Here is a 24259-nt window from a genome sequence, read left to right as displayed (position 1 = left end):
GCGGTACAGTGACGAAGGTGACCAGTTTTTAAGCCAAATTATGACAGGTGACGAAATATGGTGGCTTACATTACACCTGAATCAAAGCAGCATTCCATGGAATGACGGTATTTAACATCACCCAAGAAAGTGAAGTTCAAGCAAAGAATTTCAGCCCAAAATCATGTATAATTCTTTTTAGGACAGGAAGGGTGTATTGCTTGTGAATTTTTGGCATCGTGATGACACCATAAATTGTACAACGTATTGTGAGCCGTGAAGAAAGTTGCGCCGTGCAACCTGATCACCCTAGGTACAGCCCCGATCTAGTGGATACCACGTACTATAGCATTTGGAGAAACTGGTGGGTGGTCAGTACCACGAAAACGATGAAAAAGTCAAAACGACGGGGTTGCAGTGTTTGTCTAACCAGGTGAGATTTCTTTGAGTATTCAAAATCTGGTTGTACGATACGACAAGTGCCTTAATTTTAGTGGAAATTGCTTAGATAAGTAGATTAAAGTACAGGCATTCACGCAAAAATAAAATTGCTAAGAAAAGTCTACTTGTTTTATTTTTATTTGAGAACGGTAAACGAAAGAGAACGGTACATACTTAAAAAACACGCCTCATATGTTCTAAAAATTAGTGTGTAGTTCATAACGTTAATGCTGGCTGTTGATATAAAAATAATGTGTGCACTGTTTGGCGTTGCTTTGACTGACGCAGTAATTCGTATTACTGTTTGACAACAGTGACGAACTTCTGTATTTTATTGTTTGACACCTTTGATTTTATTTTGTCTAGTATAATGTATATGCTTTATGAACCTGATGATGGTCCAAGGACAGAAACTCGTTGTTCAATAAAGAAATTTTATCATCAGCTCTTGGCGGTAAATCATGTTCTTCAATTATCCACTAAAAGCAAAGAAAAGCTAATATTAGTATGAAACAGAGCGATAATAACGCCTACTATGCAATTCACATTTTCAGTTTTCTATCCCGGATACTCTTTCAGTCGATCCAGTTTCAAAGAATAGCCTGTGTTACGTAATCCGTATTGGGACGTTACTGAAAACGGTTCATAATATCCGATTCCACAAATGTTCTGATCGTTTATCGCTGGAGCTGCAGCGTCATTTGCCCTGGCTCTTGTATAAACAGCCACAGCGAACACGTGAGGAGATGAAATATCTCGTCGCCGGCGCAAAGGTTAAGCGTCGCATGTGATACGGAGGTGCCCGCTGACATGTGTTATTCATCAGGGCCTGCGTGACGTTTATTCCAGCCTAGTTCCATAAACAAACGGCAGTGCAGCTGCTCGCCCGCGTAAGCGCATGTCGGCAGACAGGAGGGCAAGCGAAAAGAAGGAAATAACAAAAAAAGCAGCGAAACGTTCACAGCTCCCGCTGCCGTGTCCAGGCGGATAGTGCGATAGAAATCTGACAGGAACACACAAGAACGAGTACGTTCAGGTGGTATCGCGACGACATGTCGCACATTTCAGCACAGACAAATAAAATAGCTTTCCAGTTGAGCTTTGGAAAAGATTATACCGTTTCACTTATAATCCTGAAGTATCAGATGCGCGTGAAAATGACAAGTACATTGTACGCTCCTCGTATCTCTAGATTTGTTTTCTCATTTTATGTAACTGCCCGATGTACCTGTTGTCTCACTTTGAGCTGTTATCCTATGTACTGTATTTTTCACTTTTGTCTGAGTGACTCTAAAACTGTGCTATAGGGGGATCGCGAACACGTTCCATTATTATACATTTTGTGAAACTGTAACAGATACAGAGAAGAGAAATAAATATCCGCTGATGTATGTTCCAGATCTTTTGTAAGGCACGTGTCATGCAATTCTGATTTGTTAAAAATTGATATTGATCAAGGAATGACGATAGCTGTAACCGAATCCAATTTGAGATGTGAGAAGTTCTCTAGAGAACAAGAAGTTTATTCATTCCATTATATGTTCTATTGATAATGAGTCAGTTGTTTGTGAATATGAAATAGATGTTTCATTTATTATTATATTTTTAAACTAGCCTAACTGTATCAGCTGCGCACTTCAACTCTGATAAACAAGACTTACTGCGCCGCAATAAAAAAATTCTGGTAATTTAAGACCACTGGGAATCAAAAATTTTTGGGAAGCACTGAGATGGACTGATAGTCCATGAAAGTGTGCACACACCTTTATTCACAAACTGCGATATAGTCGAGAATAGGAACAGTGATCTAGAAAGTGAAGTATTTGTTTACTTTATTCCAGTCTGTGATCACAAAAAAATTGTCCTCAGATAATCAGTTTCGGTCAATGGTGGACATCACATCTGCGGGAAAATGGGAAACAAAATACAAGTAATGGACAGTCTACATCTTGTAAACAATAAATGATTACATAATGAGAGTATTACTCTCGTAGGTAAGTTTCTTACACAAGCTTAGAAATCTTATGAAGCGTACTAGTTTAAAACATATCCTGATACAATAAAACCATAGTGACATCGTCAAGAGACACAAACAAAATCAGCTAGGCATCGTGGAACGTAATTGATGCGAAACAGAGCACAGTACCGTCAGAATCGCCACGTTACCGACGCCACTGTTCAGACTGGGGTACAGCGGCTAAAAAAAAAGAAAAAAAAAGCTCGTTAGGACTCATACTGTGCATACATTCGACTAATATATTCGTGCAATTATACAAAAATATGATCAAATAAAATTAAAATTAGATAAAAGCTGGTCTGGGATTGCAATGTGTTCTAAGTTTGTACAATTATAAAATGAAATACATTAAAAAACAAATGAAACTAATTTTTACAATTATTAAAAAGGAAATGAGAAAGCAACAATATGTGATTCTGAAACACTATTACGGTAGTTTTTAGATAACCAGTAACGACTTACCTAAGTATCAAGCTTATGGGACTAACAAAATTACCCAAAAATGATAAAATAACTGGCGAAAAAATCATAATGATAAAGCTTGAGGCTAGAGTAATTAACCAGCGCCCTCTGTTAGCGTATCCGGCGAAATACAGCATTACTGACCTGGGAAACACAACCGCCAGAGGGCACAATGTACCTCACGATCTGTCAGGCACCAAGAATGGATCATACAGCCAGCGAAATACGTTATACAAACAGAGAAAGACAGTAAAAAAGCAGGGTGACATGGTCATATATCTAATGTGCTCCATACTATGTAAGAAACAGGAAAGGTATACGTAAATGAGACCTTAGATGGTCGATGTTGGACCCTTTCAAACAAAGCCAAATAGGTAGTGGGCGCTTTTCAGGAGTCTCATGTCCATAGGTTTCAAGCATCGCCAACAAATTGGAAAGTGCAACCTTTTGGTGCTCGTTTGAGAACACGCGTACTATTCTCAGCATTTCATATAGTATGGTTGCTCTCTGCTAAATGCAATTCGAAGTAAGTTTTCTTTCGCAGTTGTAAATTCTACTTAAATTTTATATTAAAAGAGTGGCCGATATAGTACTTACCACAATTATTGCTGTCAATCCTATGTATCACAGAGTCATCAGATTTGTTGTATTCCCACTGACCGTCTTTCCCACTATCCCCCTCAACTCCTACCAGTCATCTACGTGGTCTTCCTACCTAACACACCCCTATATTTTCACACAGATCCCTCAACCTTACGAACATCATCTCTTCTCCGGCAATACTTCTCACCCTATTGCAGGTCCTTCAAATTTTAAGTGTAAGTGCAGTGCGTTAATGTTTTCTGTCAGAAGAATTTCCCCTGCCTGCGATATGTTTTTAAAATATATATACAGTATATATACACTCCTGGAAATGGAAAAAAGAACACATTGACAGCGGTGTGTCAGACCCACCATACTTGCTCCGGACACTGCGAGAGGGCTGTACAAGCAATGATCACACGCACGGCACAGCGGACACACCAGGAACCGCGGTGTTGGCCGTCGAATGGCGCTAGCTGCGCAGCATTTGTGCACCGCCGCCGTCAGTGTCAGCCAGTTTGCCGTGGCATACGGAGCTCCATCGCAGTCTTTAACACTGGTAGCATGCCGCGACAGCGTGGACGTGAACCGTATGTGCAGTTGACGCACTTTGAGCGAGGGCGTATAGTGGGCATGCGGGAGGCCGGGTGGACGTACCGCCGAATTGCTCAACACGTGGGGCGTGAGGTCTCCACAGTACATCGATGTTGTCGCCAGTGGTCGGCGGAAGGTGCACGTGCCTGTCGACCTGGGACCGGACCGCAGCGACGCACAGATGCACGCCAAGACCGTAGGATCCTACGCAGTGCCGTAGGGGACCGCACCGCCACTTCCCAGCAAATTAGGGACACTGTTGCTCCTGGGGTATCGGCGAGGACCATTCGCAACCGTCTCCATGAAGCTGGGCTACGGTCCCGCACACCGTTAGGCCGTCTTCCGCTCACGCCCCAACATCGTGCAGCCCGCCTCCAGTGGTGTCGCGACAGGCGTGAATGGAGGGACGAATGGAGACGTGTCGTCTTCAGCGATGAGAGTCACTTCTGCCTTGGTGCCAATGATGGTCGTATGCGTGTTTGGCGCCGTGCAGGTGAGCGCCACAATCAGGACTGCATACGACCGAGGCACACAGGGCCAACACCCGGCATCATGGTGTGGGGAGCTATCTCCTACACTGGCCGTACACCACTGGTGATCGTCGAGGGGACACTGAATAGTGCACGGTACATCCAAACCGTCATCGAACCCATCGTTCTACCATTCCTAGACCGGCAAGGGAACTTGCTGTTCCAACAGGACAATGCACGTCCGCATGTATCCCGTGCCACACATCGTGCTCTAGAAGGTGTAAGTCAACTACCCTGGCCAGCAAGATCTCCGGATCTGTCCCCCATTGAGCATGTTTGGGACTGGATGAAGCGTCGTCTCACGCGGTCTGCACGTCCAGCACGAACGCTGGTCCAACTGAGGCGCCAGGTGGAAATGGCATGGCAAGCCGTTCCACAGGACTACATCCAGCATCTCTACGATCGTCTCCATGGGAGAATAGCAGCCTGCATTGCTGCGAAAGGTGGATATACACTGTACTAGTGCCGACATTGTGCATGCTCTGTTGCCTGTGTCTATGTGCCTGTGGTTCTGTCAGTGTGATCATGTGATGTATCTGACCCCAGGAATGTGTCAATAAAGTTTCCCCTTCCTGGGACAATGAATTCACGGTGTTCTTATTTCAATTTCCAGGAGTGTATTTTGTACTGTCCGTCTTTGACTTTCAATTTAAACAGAAAAACAGACCCAAAATTTGTTTCTAATTCTTATAATTTTTTTAATTCGCTTGGATCAAGAACATAATATTGTAATGTTTACAGCTAACTCAACGCCCATATGGTGCGAGGGGGATGAAATAACAACAAAGAAAAAACAGTTATTACATGCTCTTCTCAACCTAATTTTACAAGAAGTTTTAATTTGTTGTTAACTTGGAAATCACATCTACAACATTACTTACATCTACATCTACATCATACTCCGGAAAGCCCCCAAAGAGCGTGTGGCGGAGGGTACTAGCTAATGCCCTCTTCCCTTTTACACTCGCGAATGGCGCTTGGGAAGAATGATTGTCGGTAAGCCTCTGTATTGGCTCTAATTTCCCGAGTTTTCTGGTCGTGATCACTCCGCGAGATGTACATGGGAGGAAGTGATATGTTGTCCTACTTTTCTCAGACACTACTGTCTCGAAACTTCAAAAGCAAACCTCTCTGTGATGTTCAACTCTACTTGTTTGTGTATCTCCGTTATGAGAGAATCTTTCTAGGGCTATAATTCTCAGGATTTATAATTATAAAATATTTCGGGTCACTTGTAGCCACTGCCAATGGAGTTTGTTGAGCATTTCTATAACGCTCTCGCGCCGATCCCGAGACGAAACGAGCCGCTTTTCGTTGGAGCTTCTCTATCTCTTCTATCAGTCCTACTCTGTCCGGGTCTCATATTGATGAACAGTATTCCATAATCGATATAACAAGCGCTTTATAATCCTCTTCTTTCGTGGACGAGTTACATGTCCTTAAGATTCTTCCTATGAATGTGAGAAAGGATCTTTAACGTCGTGGTAGGTTTCCTGAAAACAAATAAATTATGCTTGTTAATTTTCTTAATGGTTAAGACCTAGATAGTTAATGGAGTCCCATCATCTCCCAACGTAACAAAAGTTATTTTTGGGCTCGTGCTGCTCATTGCTTCATCAAATACGTTGCTGTAATTACTATCACATTTTTTCAGATTCCGTCGACTTAACGTTTGTAAAAATAATTTTTTTAGCTGTCGAATCTTGTGAAAAGATTTACATTCTCATTAGATCACAAAAAATGTCCGCTAAAGTAACAGCCAGACTATTACCCGTCTCAAGACCATCTTCCTCAGAAAGTGTTTGTGTGAGAGAGCAGCGAACTGGTCTGGGTCCGCCAGTAAACGTTGTCTGGTAAATCTGTGGAGCAACCCGTCGAGAAAGTCACCTCGCGCGCCACACGTCGTTTGGGAGTGCGTGAACTGGTGAGCGCCACCGCCATAGGGACTTGGTGCGACGGAACACGAGCCCCGAAGGCGAAATGAGAGAACGTTTCAGCGGTACACTTCGATGCGTCTGACGCACACCGTACAGTGGTCTGCGAAGTAACATGTAGCTGCAGCTTCCACTTTTAGAAGAAGCACTCGTGTAGCAGATGACATTATGAACCGTGAAACGCATGTCATAATAGTTTGGTGATGTATGAGAAAATACAAGGCACTGATGTATTGGAGTATATAGGCCTAATTGTTGCGTACAAAGAGCATAAATTTTAATTTCATTGTAAATCTTCCATATTTTCAGAATAAAAAATGAACTAACAACGCCAAAATTTTGCTGGAACTAATGTGGGTAAGACGAATAATATTTTGTCAAAGTAGATCACAGTATTCCATCGTTTAAAATCATTTACCTACGCTGCAAGCCATTAAAATTGAAATACAATGGGCGGGCCGACATGATGCCCAGGTTGTTTCGACTACACTGCAGAAGTTTCGCTGGAAAGCCCTTACACACCCTCCATACAGCAGCGATCTCTTCCCATTCAGTTTCCATATTTTTGGAGCTGTGAAGAAAGACATTCGTGGTCGATGATTTGCTTCGGGTGCACGCCTGGTTCGTATCCAACCGCAAACATTTCTGCATGTTTGCAGAAAATCTATTAATTGTTACTGTTATTATTTTTGAAGTATTAAAATGTCTGTTTACTTTTTTCCGCTCTCTCTCTTTTTTCTTTCGACTGCCCCTTATATACAGGGTGGTTCTTATTAACGTTAAAAAAAAACAAAAAACGACGCGATGTAGATGACGCCTAGACAACTAATATAATACACATGGGGTCGCAAATGTCGGGAAATACCCCAAAAGTGGATTACAAATGTCGAACATGTGCTGCACGTGCAGCGGTTGGGCTTGTCATTACTACTCTCCCTGCTATGGGCAAACGCATTACACCGCTTCGTTGGGCAACTCTGTGTTTCGTAAACGTAAACCGATTCATTGTAGTATTCGATTACCACAACCCTGAGTACTACCGTATCACATCGGGTAATGCAACAACGAATACAGAGTACCCTAGCGGAGCAATGTGTGTCACTGCCTCCCTGTCGGCGGAGGGTAGGATCGACAGGACCAACCGCTGCACGTGCGGCGAGGTATGTCATCTGGTAACGTCACATGTTCTACATTTGCCATCCACTTTCAGGATATTTCTCGCCATTTGCGACCCCATAACGTCTTATATCAAATTATTCGTCTCAGCGTCAACCACGTGGGTTTTTACAGTTTAATAACAATTACTCCGTATAGGCATCAATCAGATGATAACTTCATGTTTCTATATGTTATAACAATAGCACTATGGCTACGTTATCGTTGTCAGTTTGATCGATTTCTTGGTACCCCACAAAATGAGAGGTCAGAGTATCGTACTGTTAGATGTATGTTGCATAAGAAGGCCAGCTGGTAAGTACTGCACGTGGGGAGAGGAGTTTATGTCTTACCTCTGTGTGCCTACCCGCTCAACTCCCAGGTCCAGCACGATACTGCTTCTTCTTCCGTAATAACTTTACTCCGACCGAACTGAAATGTTCACTTAATACGTATAAGATTCAATACGGAGGGAATTAGTGGGTGCTACGCTGCCAATCAACGTGATACAGCCCTAATTAAATTGTCATTATATTGGCAAATAATTCCTTTATAAGTCTCCACTGTTCATACTGATTTTATACATCAGTTTCGATCACTTTCACGACCAGTCATTCCTCTCTGCTCGCGAGCACAGTGACTAATTCACTACTCCCGTTCACGCTACGCTACACGTATCCGTGGTTGTGAATCTGTTTTACACACGATTCGGCTTTGCTTTATACGCTCCCTTGCGACATTCCATAAACACGCAGCGACAAACACTTTTTAACACAATTTTTAATGCTTTTAGAAGTCGCAGTTCATTCCATAGCTTCGACGCGAGAGCCAACCAACGCCATAATATAATGTCGAATACGAACTCTCTTTCCCCCCCCCCCTCCTCTCCCCCCTCTCTCACTCTCGTGTGTTTTCCTTGTCAGTAATTCACAAATTAAGCATGAAATGCGCAAATGCCAATAAATATTCAAAACACATTGGTCATCTGGTAAAACAAATTACCACTCAAAATAAAAAGCATAGTGAAGATCGACATGTTTGCAAAAGAATTAAAAGGTAACTTACTCTCAGTCACGTTAAAATCTTAAAGATAATTTACGAGCTAGTTACTTTAGGACACCACTTTTCCAAACAGATGTGTCCAGTTAAAGCACTTTTTAACTACCAATATTAGTTTATCGTAATTTTATTATAACAAATTTAATATTACAGATGCGATTTCGAGAGATCCTCAATATGTTGAAAGATCATAACACTGAACATGATGTAAATGAGCATTATCTTTAATTCCGGTGCTAGAATGTCTACCCACTCTTTCTAAATGCAGACAAACTGCTGAGACTAATTGTCAGACTTCGTAAAAACTAACATGTTTTTGAAACTCCTTAGTGAGCAGTGTTGAATAAATACGTTAATGAATTCATTGCTCGCGCGCTTCAGCCTTTTTTTTTCATTTGTAAATGAATAAGTCGTTTCAGTTTCAGAGTTGATAAAGCCGTATTAGGAAAAATTAGTAAAATTTTTTCGCTAAATTTCGGGGTTAATTCTTGCCAAAGCTTTTATGTCTCCCTTATCTGCAGCCCAGGCCAAATGAATGCAGAACTTTACGCATTTATAAACAACGTATGTTGGAGTGAATAAGGAAGGTAACCTGTAGTACTCTCTACTTGAGAAGAAATTACTGTTTTGAACGTCTTGTTCGCCACACTTGTTGTGAATCGAACGATCGTGAGTCGATGGACAACTTTTTTCACCTTCGATACAGCGTATGACGTCACGTCTGCACGAATTCTTGCGAGCTTTGGGTAGCCCCTGAGAAAGAGCGTACTGTACTCGAGTTTCGAATTCGAAGAGTTGGCCCACACGTGGAGCACTCTCTCCTTGAACAGGACACAAGAGCGCTGCGACATCTGCAAGAATGCGACACATTGGGTTCACTGTCATCGATCAGCCTCCATACAGTCCCGACTTGGCCGGATTCGATATTCATCTGTTTCCAAAACTTAAAGAAAACCTTAGAGGATTTCACTTTGATAGTGATGAAGCGGTGTAAGCATAGCTGAGGTTGTGGCTCCGTCGATAATGTCAAATATTCTATAGTTTCGGTATCAACAAATGGTTCCTCATTGGGAGAAATGTTTGTCGCGCGGGTGACTATGTTGAGAAATTAATACGAAGGGATGAAGAACAAACAACGTTTGTTTTATTTAAAAATCTTGGAGTTATCACGTAAACAAATTCGGATGTATTAGTTTTCAGCACGCCCTCGTACATGCCAAGCATGCGGACATACTCGTGATCAGTTCCTTTTGAACTTCAACACGTCAGGTCTCAATTAATTTCTCGTTTCTGATTTGCGATTATACGATTACGTCTTTGCCACTTTGTTCGTATGTAGTATATTGCACTTCGACGTCATTTACCATATCTGAGGGGCGGAGCTGTAGGGTAGAGTTATATGTTGACATTAAGGGGAAACGAGGTATTACTTGAACTACATTTTCACATTCGCACTGGAAAAATCGTCGTCTCGTTTAGTGAATAAAAAACATGGAAGGAATAGCACTAAGCATAGCATAGCAATAGCATTAAGTTCTTCTGTTACCACATGGTAGTCCCTGGGAGCTCTAGCATCACTTCAGCTGTCAAGAGGTTAGATTTTTTTTTTTCTTTTTTACAATGTCGGTACGGCCGACCTGGAGGCGTGTGTTACATGTCGGACGGCGCGTGTTGTTTTCAGGACTACTACCCGGACCTGATCGCCAACGACTCGGTGGCGTTCCTGCGGCAGAGCAAGCAGTACTTCTCGCGCAAGCCCGTCATGCTGGTGCTCAGCTTCCCCGCGCCGCACGGGCCAGAGGATTCGGCGCCGCAGTTCTCGCACCTCTTCTTCAACGTCACCACCCACCAGTGAGTAGCACTGCTCGGCCGCCGCTGGCTCTGCCTGTCTATCTTTCCGCAGCGCTAGCTTCAGCCAAAGCGATGAATGGTTCTGCACAGCTCCGTCTGAAACCTGCTGTACAGCCAGGACTGGTCTCAAAAGAACTATTAATTTGAAGGCACCGTGGAAAGAAAAATATACTGAATGTGATTAAGGTGCTGCACGTAATTTATAGAGACTTCCCCTATAAAACATTTTATACAATCCTGTAAACTTGTTGAGGGAACTACAAAAGTCTTACCGCTGTTCCAGTGCACAGTAACCTGCCAGCAACAACCTACAGACGTAATATCCACATGACACCGTGACCAGTTCCAACACACAGGAACACAAACGCCGCCTAGGACTCTTTTATAGGTCACCCTCAGATGCGTTAATAGCGAAGTACCGCGAAACTCAGGTCGTTAGTTGGCAAAGATTGAGTTCAGAGTAGAGTTTAACTAAACTACTGGCCATTAAAATTACTACACCAAGAAGAAATTCAGATGATAAACAGGTATTCATTGGACAGATATATTATACTAGAACTGACATGTGATTACATTTTCACGCAATTTGGGTGAATAGATCCTGAGAAATCGGTACCCAAAACAACCACCTCTGGCCGTAATAACGGCCTTCATACGCCTGGGCATTGAGTCAAACAGAGCTTGGATGGCGTGTACAGGTACAGCTACCCATGCAGCTTCAACACGGTACCACAGTTCATCAAGAGTAGTGACTGGCGTGTTGTGACGAGCCAATTGCTCGGCCACCATTGACTAGACGTTTTCAATTGGTGAGAGATCTGGAGAATGTGCTGGCCAGGGCAGCAGTCGAACAATTTCTGTATCCAGAAAGGCCCGTACAGGACCTGAAACATGAGGCCGTGCATTATCCTGCTGAAATGTAGTCTTTCGCAGGGATCGAATGAAGGGTAGAGCCACGAGTTGTAACACATCTGAAATGTAACGTCCAGTGATCAAAGTGCCGTCAATGCGAACAAGAGGTGACCGAGACGTGTAACCCAAAGGCACCCCAACCATCACGCCGGGTGATACGCCAGTATGGCGATGACGAATACACGCTTCCAATGTGCGTTCACCGCGATGTCGCCAAACACGGATGTGACCATCACGATGCTCTAAACAGAACCTGGATTCATCCGAAAAAATGACGTTTTGCCATTCGTGCACCCAGGTTCGTCGTTGAGTACACCATCGCAGGCGCTCCTGTCTGTGATGCAGCGTCAAGGGTAACAGCAGCTCGATAGTCCATGCTGCTACAAACGTCGTCGAACTGTACGTGCAGATGGTTGTTGTCTTGCAAACGTCCCCATCTGTTGCCTCAAGGATCGAGACGTGGCTGAACGATCCCTTACAGCCATGCGAATAAGATGCCTGTCATCTCGACTGCTAGTGATACGAGGCCGTTGGGATCCAGCACGGCGTTCCGTATTACCCTTCTGAACCCACCGATTCCATATTCTGCTAACAGTCATTGGATCTCGACCAAGGAGAGCAGCAATGTCGCGATACGATAAACCGCAATCGCGATAGGCTACAATCCGACCTTTATCAAAGTAGGAAACGTGATAGTACGCATTTCTCCTCCTTACACGAGGCATCACAACAACGTTTCACCAGGCAACGCCGGTCAACTGCTGTTTGTGTATGAGAAATCAGTTGGAAACTTTCCTCATGTCAGCACGTCGTAGGTGTCGCCACCGGCGCCAACCTTGTGTGAATGCTCTGAAAATCTATTCATTTGCATATCACAGTATCTTCTTCCTGTCGGTTAAATTTCGCGTCTGTAGCACGTCATCTTCGTGGTGTAGCATTTTTAATGGCCAGTAGTGTAAATCCCGTCAGCTGGCGAAGTGCGCTCAGTGTAATATGTATTTAATAGTCTCAAAAAGAACTCATACCCATTTGTCCAATAAAATCAAAACTTGAATAGATGGTGTTTGCGTTCGTGTACAATAGCTGCGTGTCGATTTGCGGACGAGTCGGTGTACGGCGGCGCGCCGCTCGGTGGCCGGCCCACCCCGGCCGTGCTCTCAGTGTGATTGCGGCCAGTAACTCAGCGCCCCTAATGAAGAGTAACGGCCGCCGCTGGCCGGCACTCGTGGCCGCCCGGAGGTAACGAGCCGGCGCCACGTCCCGCCCTCTGCCCGGCCTACGGGCCCGCCACTCGAAGAACACTCCTCACTCTACGGGAGTCCTTCCAACAGTGAGCTGACAACTTCCTCGTTTCACACGAATGCCAAACACAAAGAAATAGACCAATATGGCTGAAACTTGGTGTGAGTTCTTTCCAAAAGATGCTACGAACTATATATGACGTCGATACGCGCCGGTGGTGCCATCTCTCGAACTCTGCAGTGCCACAACTCCCTTACTCAGTACGCTGCGGTCTCACAAAGCCCTTCACAGACAGGCACTATCGCCCAGACGCAGTCCGCAAACAGATCTCCCATCCCATTTCCCTTCATACTCCAAATCCTCCCACCACCCACAAGAAAAAGCCACAAAGGAGTGACCCTTCATCACCCATTACCCCTCGGACTGGAACACCTGAACCACATCCTTTGACAGAGCTTTGATTACCTATCATCATGGCCTGAAATGAGGGACATCCTACACGAGATACCGAGATACTTCCCCCCCCCCCCCTCCTAAAGTCATGTTCCGTTGCCCATCCAACTTCTACAACATCCTATCCATCCCTATGCCACCCGCAATCCCAACCCCTCGCCACAAGGATCATATCTCAGTGGAAGACCAAGGTGCTAAACCTGCCCAATCCACCCACCCAGCACTTCCTATTCCAGTCCTGTCACACTTTATCTTGCCACACCAGCGGCCGGGCCATCTGTGAAACCTGCAATCTCATTTACCAGCTGTTCTGCAATCATTGTACAGCCTTTTATATTGGTGCAACCAGCTGTCCACCAGGGTGAAGGCCACCGCCAAACTGTTGCCTAGAGCAAAGTAGGCCACCCTATGGCACAACATGCAGTGGAACATAACATGCTTGATTTCATTGGCCGCTTCACTACCTCAGACGTCTGCATCCTTCCGTCTACCACCAACTTTTCTGAACTGTGCAGATGGGAGTTAACCTTGCAACACATTCTCCACTCCCATAATTATTCCGGCCTCAACCTACGGTAACATACTGTCCCCATACCCCTCACCCAACAGTTTCCACCCTCTCTGTCTTATCATCTCCTCCCCATTCTCATCTTCCTCCCTGTTTATTTGCAGTCCTCTGTCAATGCATCTGTCCATCTTTCCCTCCTCCTCTCCTTTTTTGCCCACCTCCGTGCGTCACAACCTCCTCATGCTGTGGCTGTTGGAACTCTAGTCCCTACACAGTCCACCAGACAGAGCTTGTCTCCCTCCTCAGCCGTACAACTATCCCTTTCCCTTCCCTGCTCCCCTCCAGATTGCTGCTGCATCCTACGTGGTGATGCAGTCCACTCTGAGATGCAGGAGTTTGCGAGTAAAGGTTTATTCGGGAAATCAAAGGGATACAGACACTTATCAAGCCACTAGCACATACACTAACTGATCAAAATACCCGCACATCCATTTGTGGACACTAATATGGGGCGTAACCACCTGTACCTTTACGACAGCTTTAACGCTCTATGTAAACTGAACGCGGAGAGAGGAGGGAAGTTAAAGCCATCGGCTCACGCACCGTGCTGTCAAACGTTAACATTGAGCGTGCCAAGTTCAACGCGCTGCTGAACGCTCAGGAACGATGCGACTTGTGCATACCGTACGTGGGCCCCAACGTGGTATACGCGATCGCAACGCACTCCAGCGGCAGTTGAGGAATGTTTCTAGTTCGTAAATCATGCTGTTTACTCACCGGGCGCGCGTAAAATTCCCACGTTAGCTCCATTAAAACGCACATTTCCTCCATCGTCCACTAAAAGGAAAGTACCATGTCCAATCAATAAGGACACAGGCTTATAAAAGTTCCATTACGAACAGTGCGGTACATATTTTGGAATACTTCTCCGCATAAGATAAACATTATTTCACCATTCCCACATTTTAGTAAAACCCCAAGGTCAGTCTTACTTGATCGCTGTTCGTACCCAGTAGCAGAATCTTTGCAACGTGTGAATTACGAAGCGTAAAAGAAAAAGGAGCAAAATATATTTATACAAGTAGCGCAAGCTGTCTTGTAGACCAAGCCAATCGAACAAAATCACCTTTCAAAAAAAGGTGAACCTATATTTACATAACATCAAATATTATAGTATATACTTATATTAAACTAATAATAAAGTACCAGAACTTAAAAAAACCCGAATGTTTCGAAAAAAAATTGGAAGTGTCAACACGCGAATCACCGCTCCAATAAACAGCTCTATATAGGACAATGACGCTACTCATTACGCTAAACCAAGATTACACTCTTAAGCATCTAATCATAGTATGTTACGCCGTGCCCGCATCTCGTGGTCGTGCGGTAGCGTTCTCGCTTCCCACGCCCGGGTTCCCGGGTTCGATTCCCGGCGGGGTCAGGGATTTTCTCTGCCTCGTGATGGCTGGGTGTTGTGTGCTGTCCTTAGGTTAGTTAGGTTTAAGTAGTTCTAAGTTCTAGGGGACTTATGACCACAGCAGTTGAGTCCCATAGTGCTCAGAGCCATTTGAACCATTTATGTTACGCCGTGCTGAAAACCTTAATCGTAGATATGTTACCAATTGTAATTTAATTATAAGAAATTGTACCAAGAACAATGTGTTTTGGGTGGATCTTCAGTGTGTCGCTGACTTCAAATACCTTACTCTCATAACACGCAAGTTACAATTATTCTTTAGCCACCAATATGATGTAGCTCATTAGTTTGCTGGAACGAATCACACAGTTAACAACGGGTTTTCCAGTGATTCTTAATTTACTGGTGCTCAGAAACGGCATATATACATATAGGCTTGAAGTGAATGCCAATATGTCGCCTCACAACTCTGTACTGAAGGGAGACGGCGTGCGTGTGACGTAGGTGGCGTTGTGCCATCTCATTGGTCAACGCTCAGACGCACGCTCAGAATATCTGACATGCCAGATATTGCTCTGCACGTTCGGAAAGACTCCCGAGCGTGCTATTCCACGCTGTGATTTCAGAAACTCGGCACGCTCAACGCTCAACGTTCGGATGCACGGTTCGTGTGCCGACGGCTAAAGGAAAGGAAAGGAAAGGGGAGAGATCACTGCTGTCAGCTGTTTTGGGACATTACGTGAAATCAGCGGCGACGGGATTCGAACCCGGGATCTCCTTCTTAATAGGCAGGTGCGGTAACCACAGTGCCATCTACGACACAGTGTTATCGCAAGTGCACGGACTATCTCGGCTCGCCTCACGGTCGATCCACACTCCCATCGAGCGCCATGTATCCGCAGCCCCTGTGCATTTTCTCCATATTCGCTCTTCTGAGATTCCAACGGGAGGTCGGACGTATCTGTGCAGCCGCACTGAAGAAGGTGGATTCATTGCCCAGTTTGGCTATCAAATTATATGAATGTGTCGTGTGTAGTCTTTCGGACATGGCCGAATATTCATGCAGCTTTAACTCTGCTGTAGACACTTTCGGTGAGTTGTCTGAATTTCTGTGAAGGAATCGCAGCCCATTATTCCTCAAGAGCCGAAACCAAATAAGGTATTGATGTTGTACGCTGGGGTACGGAGCGAAGTCGACGCTCTACGTGATCCCAAAGGTTAAAATTAAAATTCGAAACAGTCCTGATCGCAATTTTTTATTGGAGTGAATGACCGGTTTCGACTCCTTCATAGAGTCATCTTCAGACTCCAGAGCGGTGGATGGACACTGCCAGACGAGTTTCGTGTAACCTGTATGAGTAGTTACACGAGCGTCGAGGGTCGACGAAACTCGTCTGGCAGTGTCCATCCACCGCTCTGGTGTCTGAAGATGACTCTATGAAGGAGTCGAAACCGGTCACTCACTCCAATAAAAAATAGCGATCAAGACTGTTTTAAATTTTAATTTTAACAAATTTTATGATCGCTGAGTATGTTTTCAAAATTTTCAAAAATTTTAGATCCCAAAGGTCTTCCATTGGGTTCCGGTCGGGACTCTCATTACGCCGGTCTATTTCATTGTCCACAAACCACTGGCTCATACAGCCTCCTTTATGAGTGGGTGCATTGTCATGCTGATCCAAACAATCATCCTCCCCGAACTGTTCCTCTACTGAATCTTCCTTCCAGATTGTGTCCCAGAGCAATGCTCTTACTCTGGATCTTTGTCTTTTGGGGGGCAAGTGCTCTGATGACTGAGCTATCCAAGCACGACTCACTACCCGTCCTCAGAGAGCTATTTCCGCCAGTATCTCGAGTCTCAGTCCAGCACACAATTTTGATCTGCGAGGAAGTTTTACATCAGAGCGCAGTCCGCCGCCGAGTGAAAACTTCATTCTGAAAAGAACTTCTAGCCTGTGGCTAAGCCATGTGTTCCCAGTTTCCTCTCTTCCAGAAGTGCTAGTCTTGCAAGTTTCGCAGGAGAGTTTCTGTGTAGCTTAGAAGGGAGAAGATGAAGTACGGGCGAAAATAAAGCTGTGAGGATGGGTCGGGAGTCGTGCTTGGATACCTCAGTCGATAGAGCACTTGCCCGCAAAAGGCAGAGGTTACGAGTTCGAGTCTGGGTCCGGCTTTCAGATCTAATCTGCCGGGAAGTTTCGTATCAGCGCACACTCCGCTGCAGAGTGAAAACCTCACTCTGTTGCTCTACTAAACGCAGCACACAATGCTGTAAAATGTGCTCATATCCTTCCACATTTAGTGTTTTCTTAATCGCAGTAACGAGATCACACTCCAGCCACGAAAAGCACCCCATAGTGTAACTCCACGTCCTCCGTGCTTCAAAATGGTTCAAATGGCTCTGAGCACTATGGAACTTAACATCTGAGGTCATCAGCCCCGTAGACTGAGAACTACTTAAACCTAACTAACCTAAGGACATCACACACGTCCATGCCCGAAGGAGGATTTGGACCTGCGACCGTAGCAGCAGGGCGGTTCCGGACTGAAGTACCTAGAACCGCTCGGCCACAGTGGCAGGCCCTCCGTGCTTCACTGTTGACACTATACAAGATAGCGGGTAGCGGTCCCAGGCATTCGGCAAACAGAAACCCTTCCATCGGCATCTGTGACGGCTCTTCTAATCTTGATATTCCTTGACTAGTTGGTAGTCGTTAGTCGTGATTAATGCTGCATTCTTTCTGATCTCAAGGCGTGGTAATTGTTAATTTTTTTGTGAGAAGACGCCACAAATTACTGTCTTTAAAATTTGTCGTAAAAAATGGTTCAAATGGCTCTGAGCACTATGGGACTCAACTGCTGAGGTCATTAGTCCCCTAGAACTTAGAACGAGTTAAACCTAACTAACCTATGGACATCATAAACATCCATGCCCGAGCCAGGATTCGAACCTGCGACCGTAGCGGTCTTGCGGTTCCAGACTGCAGCGCCTTTAACCGCACGGCCACTTCGGCCGGCTTGTCGTAAAAGAGAGTTCGTAGTAGAACTGGGTGCTTCTTAGTATCTTTTTCTCTTTAACGTTGATGTATTAATCAATAAATAAAGACGATAATCTTCACGCAAGTCCTGTCCAAATCAATTCCATACACTTGCAAGTAAGTTAAATTCATGTGAAAAGTTATTTTTGGGAGTTGTTATAAATTCAGTGTTCATTACTGCTGCCAGTCAAAGATGCTATTCCTTTGTTAATTTTTCGTTCGATTTCATTAAAAAAAATTGATCATCGCTGCAGTGGGCTGCGTAATGTAGCGATCGAAAATAAAGTTCTCACAGTTTAAGTTTTGAATTAGTTTCTGCCGTATGATACTCCCTAGCTCACTAGTAGTTATCATTTCTTTTTAGCCGGCCGTTGTGGCCGTGCGGTTCTAGGCGCTTCAGTTTGGAACCGCGTGACCGCTACGGTCGCAGGTTCGAATCCTGCCTCGGGCATGGATGTGTGTGATGTCCTTAGGTTAGTTAGGTTTAAGTAGTTCTAAGTTCTAGGGGACTGATGACCTCAGAAGTTAAGTCCCATAGTGCTCCGAGCCATTTCAACCATTTGAACCATTTCTTTTTAATAATAAATATTTTCCCTATCTCAAGGATAATTACTTTTAGAGAAGGTGGAAAGTAGTTCTGAAATTAAAGTTTAGAATACTTCCATACTACATATTTCCACAATTAAAAGCCACGAGCTAGCATATCGCGGACAACGTGAGACAAGATAAGCTGAGACAAAATTGACTGAATGACAAAATGAGACCGAGACACTATTGTCTCGACTATTGATTTACGCAAAACAAATGTTCAAATGTGTGTGAAATCTTATGGGACTTAACTGCTAAGGCAATCAGTCCCTAAACTTACACACTACTTAACCTAAATTATCCTAAGGACAAACACACACACACACCCATGCCCGAGGGGGGACTCGAACCTACGCCGGGATCAGCCGCACAGTCCATGACTGCAGCGCCTGAGACCGCTCGGCTAATCCCTCGCGGCTACGTAAAACAAGAGTTGAAGTAACTATAACTTCTTACGCCTATAAGTTCTTAGTACATTTCTTACGCCTATAAAAGTCCTTAGTACACTACTTATTCTTTTGAAATTCTTGTTCTTAAATAATTCATACTTATACAAAAATAGTAACGAAAATACATAAAATCATGGCTTATAGCCGTGTAAGAGTGGCTTCAAATGCAGCAGGGTAGAGAGTTTCCATTTATCGACTGTCTAGTGATCACTTTTTAGACCAGCCTAAGCTTCACTTAGCATTCACTGCAGAAATGAGGAACCGCTCGTCCATTGCACCCCATTATTTTCAACTTCCGACGAGCAGCCATTTTGCCAGCTAGATTACTCATAGCACTGTGGAACTCGCGACTGACCCCTTCCGCTGATTCCACCTGACTTTCTACAACTATCCTTGACAGTGCTCGACTGTCCCTGTGCGTCTGTATACAACGTCTGCCTGATCTTGGTTCAGTTGTGGTTGTTCCTTCGCGTTTCCATTTCACAACCACATCACCAAACGTCGACTTGAGCAGATTTAGGAGGGTTGAAATGTCCCTGATGGATTTGGTACTGAGGTATCCAGTGACAAGTCCTCGTACGAAGCCACAGAGCATACCAGACCGACCCTTTCTGCTGTTATTGGTTCTCTACTGACAACACGACACTGTCCGCCTCCATTTATTCTATCAGGATGGCATCCAGTCGTTAATTCCGCATTACAGAATGGTAGGCACGTACTTTCGACAAGATAATGTATTACCGTTGTAACGCACCAGTACCAGGCCGCGCCTGTGTCTGAGACTTGTTCTCTACTGTGGACACAAGGGCCAGTTTCCGATAGCTTGAAGAAGAGGACCTTGTTTAGCCTGACGACGATCGACCGGTTTTCTCGAATCGTGTTATATAGTGTTTGGTCCAGTCGTAGGCGGATTTCAACGGAGAATAATTTCCCCATGAAGGACTACGTTTTGAAGCATTTGGTGGACGTAAAATTGTAAAGGTGTTGGCAGAGAGCAGCACTTTCTCTAGCAGGTCTAACAGCAGGAGTTGAAATTGGCCAATTGAAGTGCCGATATCCTGCTCTCGCGGATAATTCGCTGAAAGACCGGAATGATAAAAATGTTTCGTGGAGCAGTTTGCAGCTCACGAAGTCGTGTAGAACGCCGGCAGCTCCCGTTTTGTCTCTGCGTCGTGTGCTCTGTGAGGCGGAGTTCGTGTTTCCGTAGTGCGTTTCTGAAGAGAGGATTTAAGGCGAGCCGCATCTGAACAATACGTCACATAATTAATTTGATTCGTACGCTAGCACATCGCCAAGTGTGCCTGCCTTTGCCGCGGCTGTGCCAGGAATTTCGCTTTTTACATAATAATAATAATAATAATAATAATAATAATAGTGGTCATAATCATAATACTAATACTTTGCTGACATTAATGCTTAGTACCTCGCTTTAGCACAACATCCAACAAACTGCAGTTTAGGTAAATACTGCATCTGAAAAGTACAGATCCAGAAATTTGGTTACTTAATGTCTTACATGTGCCACGCAGTTGTTCTGAAAATTATTGTAGTAATATAGTCTCACAACTTTGATATCAAAATTTACACAATATAAAATCGAAGTGTGCATTCATTATCAGGATATCTCTTAGGTCTACGATTGTGACTATTATTATGCGACTGCGTAACCGAAGGGACGCCGCGTCTTTCAGTCGTTCAGGATGTCGGTTAGTTGGTTTCTACTTAATTGTGGGGGGGGGGGGGCAGAAGAGAGGGGGAATGGGGAGGGGGCGATGGGAAGGAGTGTGTCTGTCGCCTTCTGCATTTGCTTAACTTCCTGTGGATTTCGGGTCCTACCTGTGGACCCTGGAACCGTATAGTACTTGCTGTGTCGGTAGCAGACAGAGTCAGCCTGTGGGTGGGCATATTTACCAGCGTGTCACGTTGCCCCCAGACGGTCGGGACGGAAGGCTATTTACGTTACCACAAACTGGAAGCATTCCCTTTTTGGACATAGCTTGCATATTGAAGATTTAGTATTCGTGCTATTTCAGCTGCAAGAATTGGAGGTTGACCTACAACACCAGAGGCGGAAAATGACCTTTATTACCAACTCTTAAAGCCGTCAGTGGCTAATACAGGAGTTATATCCAGCAACAAGAATTCTGGATAATTTGTCCAATAACATAAAATGTGTGATAGGTAGCGAACATTGCGTTAAATCTAATTTAAAATCATTTCTCCTGGACAACTCCTTTTATTCCACTGACGAATTTCTAATTAAAAACTGGTAGCCAGTTTCATAAATGTAGATGCGTGAGTAGGAATAAAATGATAATGTGTTCATTAATGTCAACAGTAATCATGTATACATATTCTGTAAACTGACTCATTCCACATAATTTTCATAAAAGAATCGTTCAAACGATGTATGGAACATGTAACTAACTAACAAATTCAAAATATAAATGCTTTTGGATGTTTTTTGTGGGGGGAGGGGAATAGGCTGAGGTTATGAACCTAATGATACTTCCCTCCTGACTATACCCTCCCCGCCCCCATCCCCCGTCCCGCGCTATAGGTGAAATAACAGTATCTTCGACAGTCCGAACTATTACTACGATTTGTATGTGAAGCGGAATGGGTTTGCGGAGATACTCGGGAAAAGTTCTCTCGCACAGCATTCAGAAACTACACGTATCTGTCGTCGAACTTGCAGCGAAAGCAATGTGGAGGGTAGAGAAAGGCTGCTTACTGTGAACCAGGGAGTCAGTCAGAAGTTGGCGAGTCTCCGGAAGCGTCGGACGCCGCGGATCTGAAATTCGTTATCAGCTGAGAGGGGACAGGGCGGGAGGTGGCGGGCAGCCTGGCTGAGCTCCATTAGACTTTCATAAAGGGCTGTCGCGGTCCAGCTCCAGGCCGGTGCGGCCTGTCGAGGCGGCTCGCAGCCAGTGCCGGCGCCGGCGGCCTGGAATATTCACGCGGCGGCCATTGTGGCGGCGGATGGCCGCCCTGAATTATGAAGGCGCCGCTTCTGGCGGCGCCACCTGCCGCCGCTGCTGGAGGCTCCAGTCACACACAGCAACGGCAGCGGAAGGCGCGGGCCCCGAGCGCTGCACACCCAAAACTCACCGGACAAATTACTATTAGTTACCCCCTCCAGAGAGTACTCTCGACGTCTCCCAAGCCTTCCGTAGCGAGTGGCGCGAGGACCTCGTCGTCGGAGTCCCCGTGTCGTTAAGACCCGTTACTCCATTTCTCTCTGCACAGGCAGTCCTTCGCATCCACGCTGCCTACACATCGAAACATCCGTGTTGGAATCTCAGAGGCCACTCTACTCGAACCTGTGTTATGCGTCTTCTTCACGAGTGACACGATGCAGCCCAGATGGGCCCACATACCGATGATACGGCGCCTCTGAATAAGATCATAACTCCCAGCATGTTCCAAATTCAACTACGATGACTGAACAAACTCACCGCCTGCGCTGCCACAAGCCGTCTGACCTACGACCCTGAGCCGGTCGGTGTGGCTGAGCGGTTCTAGGCGCTACAGTCTGGAACCGCGCGACCGCTACGGTCGCGAGTTCGAATCCTGCATGGATGTGTGTGATATCCTTAGGTTAGTTAGGTTTTAAGTAGTTCTAAGTTCTAGCGGACTGATGACCTCAGAAGTTAAGTCCCACAGTGCTCAGAGCCATTTGAACCTACGACCCTGACAAGACCCAGGCCATTATCTTAGCCTGCTGCCCTGTTGCCCTACCATCAGTTGAGGTAGATGGTACATCAGTACTGTGGACGGACTCAATTTACTGTTTGGGCGACACGTCAGACGCACTTCTCACGTGGCGCGATCACGTCGAAGACATTCGCCACTGGGCTGTGGTACGCTTGTCTGTCTGTACTCAGTCGTCGATCTGCGATGGACACTGTCACGAAATGTTGTCTCATGATTTTACAAGACTCTCCTGTTGCCACTTAATGATTACGTAGATATGATTTCATTCATAGATGTATTTCAACAAAAAAAAAAGGTTCAAATGGCTCTGAGCACTATGGGACTTAACATCTTAGGTCATCAGTCCCCTAGAACTTAAAACTACTTAAACCTAACTAACCTAAGGACATCACACGCATCCATGCCCAAGGCAGGATTCGAACCTGCGACCGTAGCAGTCCCGCGGTTACGGACTGCAGCGCCTAGAACCGCACGGCCACCGCGGCCGGCTGTATTTCAACAGCTATAGAATATTTCAAGAAAGATAGTCACTCTACAACGGCCCAAGAAAACCTTTATTTTGTTCACCTTTTCAGTTTCGACAGTTTAAACTGTCATCTTCAGAAGTGAAACTGGCTCAAATCATTGGTAAGCCATCGTCAAAGTAAGAATCGGACGGTAGTGTCCTCTCCTACAGAATGGATAAAATACAGTGCCATCGCTAAAAATATATGATGGATGCGATGAGTAGCAAACAATTAAATGTCAAATCTCACGTCGTACGTAGTTGTGAGACGACAATCAGCCAACATACGAGTGGAGTCAACCAAATAGACGTTTAATGTGCAGCTGACGACTGACCTTTTATTTTGTCACTTATGTAGATGTTTTCTCGGCAACTTCGCCGAGAGGCTCGTCGGTCTGCTCCAGCCTGTCTAAAATAGGCCCCTTAAGCTGGGGCTGCACCTACCACCTGACCGCTTAACGGTCCTGGTTTGCCAAACGACAGACGTCACAGCCCGTACCACTTCCGCATTATGTCGTGAGCCTTTTTGCAGGAGACAGAATGCTCCCAGAACAGCGCTGGGACATAAAGTTCACTGGCGCATCAGCACCAGCTGGCCAGATCTGCTGCACATTTAAAGTACCCACAAGTAACAAAAAGAACGAAATAAAACGTGGAGAGTCAAACTGACGGGCATGACAAAGTGAAATAAAGGACGAACCAAAGATAGTATGAAAAACGAATGTTTACTACCCACGAAACTCTGGAGAAGGTTCAAAAATGTTCAAATGTGTGAGAAATCTTATGGGACTTGACTGTTAAGGTCATCAGTCCCTAAGCTTACACATTA

General features: G+C 45.1%; 1 protein-coding gene across 2 annotated transcripts in view; it reads left to right on the top strand.

Moving 5' to 3' along the window:
• Nucleotides 1-24259, top strand: part of LOC126162400 (extracellular sulfatase SULF-1 homolog) — a 782309-nt gene that overhangs the window by 561990 nt on the left and 196060 nt on the right. For both annotated transcript variants that reach the window (XM_049918893.1, XM_049918892.1), the window contains exon 6: nucleotides 10435-10604. In XM_049918893.1, the coding sequence (XP_049774850.1) occupies nucleotides 10435-10604 (170 nt within the window). The remainder of the gene's footprint in view (nucleotides 1-10434; nucleotides 10605-24259) is intronic.

This window comes from Schistocerca cancellata, chromosome 2, assembly GCF_023864275.1.
Source record: "Schistocerca cancellata isolate TAMUIC-IGC-003103 chromosome 2, iqSchCanc2.1, whole genome shotgun sequence".
Lineage (NCBI taxonomy): Eukaryota > Metazoa > Arthropoda > Insecta > Orthoptera > Acrididae > Schistocerca > Schistocerca cancellata.
This window is presented reverse-complemented; position numbering and strand designations above follow the sequence as displayed.